Source organism: Protomyctophum parallelum, assembly GCF_964188405.1.
Source record: "Protomyctophum parallelum genome assembly, chromosome: 12".
Lineage (NCBI taxonomy): Eukaryota > Metazoa > Chordata > Actinopteri > Myctophiformes > Myctophidae > Protomyctophum > Protomyctophum parallelum.
The window spans coordinates 26,199,045-26,202,379 of record NC_139712.1 but is presented as its reverse complement, the minus strand read 5'-3'; the positions used below and the strand labels follow the sequence as shown (position 1 = coordinate 26,202,379).

At 53.3% G+C, this 3,335-nt stretch overlaps 1 protein-coding gene across 1 annotated transcript; it reads left to right on the top strand.

Annotated features, from left to right (window-relative positions):
* Positions 1–498: 498 nt before the first annotated feature.
* On the top strand, positions 499–1,950 carry LOC310867603 (endoplasmic reticulum membrane adapter protein XK-like; the record flags this gene model as incomplete). The annotated part of the gene is made up of 1 exon (XM_083777718.1): positions 499–1,950. One exon carries the CDS (start codon positions 499–501, stop codon positions 1,948–1,950), a length of 1,452 nt encoding a protein of 483 aa, XP_083633844.1.
* Between the last annotated feature and the right edge of the window lie 1,385 nt (positions 1,951–3,335).

Sequence of the window (3,335 nt, the reverse complement as noted above, 5' to 3'; positions counted from 1 at the left end):
ATTGTGCTTTTCTATGTTAAGCAATTGTACATGCCAAATTTGAATAAGCCTACTGAAGGCTACTGTGGTGGCCAAGACACAAGCAACATTAATGCATTAATGTTACAAATACAAGTGCAAGCATTGAGTGAACTTGGAAAATGTCAAACTTGGAAACACTCCAAACTAATAAATGAATACAGTTAGCATGAGAAGCACCTTTAAATAACCCAAACTTTTAAAGCAACATACAGGACGTATGTGGGGAATACGTTGGAGTGAAATGGAGCCGGGTGGACAAGCACATGAACAAACCGGCATTGGTGGCACGCAAGTAAGTGGTTTGTGTTGCGAGTGACGTCAGGACGACCCAGAAAGATAGAGATAGACAGGGAATCCAGACATGCATATTCACATAGAGAGGGAGGCGCACACTCTCACACACACACAGACGTAGAAAGACACACAGAGAGAAAGACACAGAAAGACAGAAAAAACGACATAGGGAGAGAGACGGACATGGAGTCCGCTCGAGATGGTTCGGCCGCGTCGGAGGACAACGGAGAAGTGACGCTCAATCACCATCGCACGCGGCTCCCGGTCACCGTCGTGCTGGCCACCCTGTTGCACTGCGTCGAGTTTGTGATTGCGGCGTTCGTGTGCAACGTCTACAGCAGACGGGACCACACCCTCTGGATGGGCCTGACGGTGACGTTCATGGTGGTGCCCACCGCCATAACCCAGATGGTCCTGGTGTTCTTCCATGGAGACGTGCGGAGGAACACGCCCGGCATCCTGCTGGCGCACCTCCTGCTGGGCCCCATCATCAGGTGCGCCGAGACGCTCATCATCTACGCCAAGGCGAGGGGACACGCGGCGGAGGAGGAGCCGTACGTCACGCTCCTGAAGAAGATCAGCCTGAAGAAGGGCCAGGTGGGCCAGGAGACTGAGTGGGCCATGGGCCAGTCGGGGCGCATGCTCACCACGCACAGCCACGCCTTCAAGCTCACGGCCGTCATCCAGGCGTTCCTGGGCTCCACGCCACAGCTCACGCTGCAGGCGTACGCCAGCGTCCGGGAGGAGAGGCACGACGGCGTCCGGCTGGCCCTGATGGCCGTGGCGCTCCTCTCGGCCATGTACGGCGCGCTGGCGTGCAGCCTGCTGGACGTGCAGCTCCGCTACAGAGACTACGAGGTGCGGTTCGGCCTGGCGGCCTACCTGTGCATGGTGCTGTGGCGGGGGCTGGAGGTGGCCACGCGAGTGGCCTCGCTGGTCCTCTTCGCCGTGGCGCTCGTCCACTGGTTGGCCCCCGTCCTGCTGGCCAACCTGCTGCTCTTCTTCCTCGTGCCCTGGGCCGTGTTCTGGGCGAGGCGGGGCTCGCTGCCGTGCGAGAGCAGCGTCGGCGAGCGCAGCGTCTCCCGGCTGAGCGGCGCCGCGGCGCCCTGCCTGCTGACCCTGCTCTACGCCTGCGTCAATGTCGTCTGCTGGTCGGCGGTGCAGCTGGACCTGTCCCACGACGAGTTCGTGGAGAAGAAGGAGAACTGGTGCCTCCTGGCCACGTACTACTACGGCCGCTTGGCCGAGAACGTCCTGCTCAACGCCCTGTGGTACCTCAACCGGTCCGGGTCCGAGGTCGCACACGCCCCGGCCACGCAGCTACTGGCGGCGCAGCTTGGCTGCTACGTCCTGGCCATGCTCTTCATGTTGCTCTTCTATCAGTTCTGCCACCCCTGCAGACGCGTGCTGGACCGCAACATCTGCGTCCAGGTGTTATTCGACTGCTGCCCCGCGGATAGGGCATGGGACGATGCCTCCACTTGTGATTCCAGTGAGTCCTCTTCGGGCAGCAGGCAGAGCGCCGCGGCACAGCCAGAAGAGGATAACCCTGACCCGTCGGACCCCCAGAACGCCCAGCACACCGACGTCAGTCAACTGGGAGACCAGGGGACAGCCATCGTGGACGACACCTAGTGTTTTACATAATGCACGTGCTAGTGTTACGGGGCGGCGGTGGCTCAGGGGTAGAGTGCCTGGATGGTAACCGTAAGGTTGCCAGTTCGAACCCGGGCTCCCCCAGAGTTACTGTCGAAGTGTCCTTGAGCAAGACACTGAACCCCTAATTGCTCCCGATGTGCTAGTTGGTGCCTTGCATGGTTTCCGCTGCCATCGGTGTATGAATGTGTGTGTGAATGGGTGAATGTAATGCACAATCTCTGTAAAGCGCCTTGGATAAAGGCGCTATATAAATGCACCATTTAGTGTTTTACACAAGGGCACAGAGGGAGAAGTGGAACACAATGGGGCTTTCGCAAAACCAGTTAGCTACCTTTGTTTTTTTCTTAAACCTGTACAATTATTTCTTAACACGTACTATCTTTTTTTAGTTATGCATTATCATTATTATTATTATTACTTGCGCAAGCAGAGCACACAAGTAATAGTTTTCGTCCAGTGCTTCGATGCGTATGTCGCCGTTTGATGTGTATGCGCCGTGCCTGCAGCGTATGACGTAATGACTACTTGTGCTTGATATGGCAGTGGTGTCAGATTACATACATATATACATAGGGGCATTGCCTTTAATCCTCCCGACACTAAAACATATCGTCATTACGTCACCATCGAAAACCAATTACACCCTGGCATTGGGTCCTTTAATCCACATCTTTATTACGTCATCATTGAGAGCTAGTTTTACCAGTTATACCCTGATGTCATGCTGCTACGATACATACGCATCAAACGGGGCATAGGCAAAGTAACCACAGTATACCGCTAATCAACTTACACATTACATAATTATACATATACATTTCCTTTAAGTAATTAATTTAAATGCTTAAATAGAATTACCTTCATGTTAATCTCAAAATAGTGTCAGACAGGTAAGCCGCACACAGAAGCCTGTGAACATAGACATGCACGCAATGGTAGGTCTCACAGGGCCGGCCTTATTGAAAATGTTGCCCCAGGCATAATATTTCCAGATGCCCCCCCTCCCGTGACCAATGTAGAGTAATTTATATCACAAAGGCTATAATACATATGACTGATTTATTATTGTTTCACACTGGACGATTAGCTCCCTCCTGTGGCCATAAAAATGACCACAGGAGCAGCCTGCTCAGCGCTCCGTGCCTGCTTGAAAAAAAGCGAATGTTTCTGCGATTGGGCTGACGGCTCTGCTGCCCCTCACGCTCCTGTTGCCCCAGGCATTTGCCTGATCTGCCTGATCTGAAGGCCGGCTCTGAGGTCTCAGGCCTCAGGTCTACCATTCTGAAATTTAATTTAATAATATTTGGACTGCTGGACAGCTGACAGTAGGCTTTCTTTACTTTTAAAAATAAATATATATA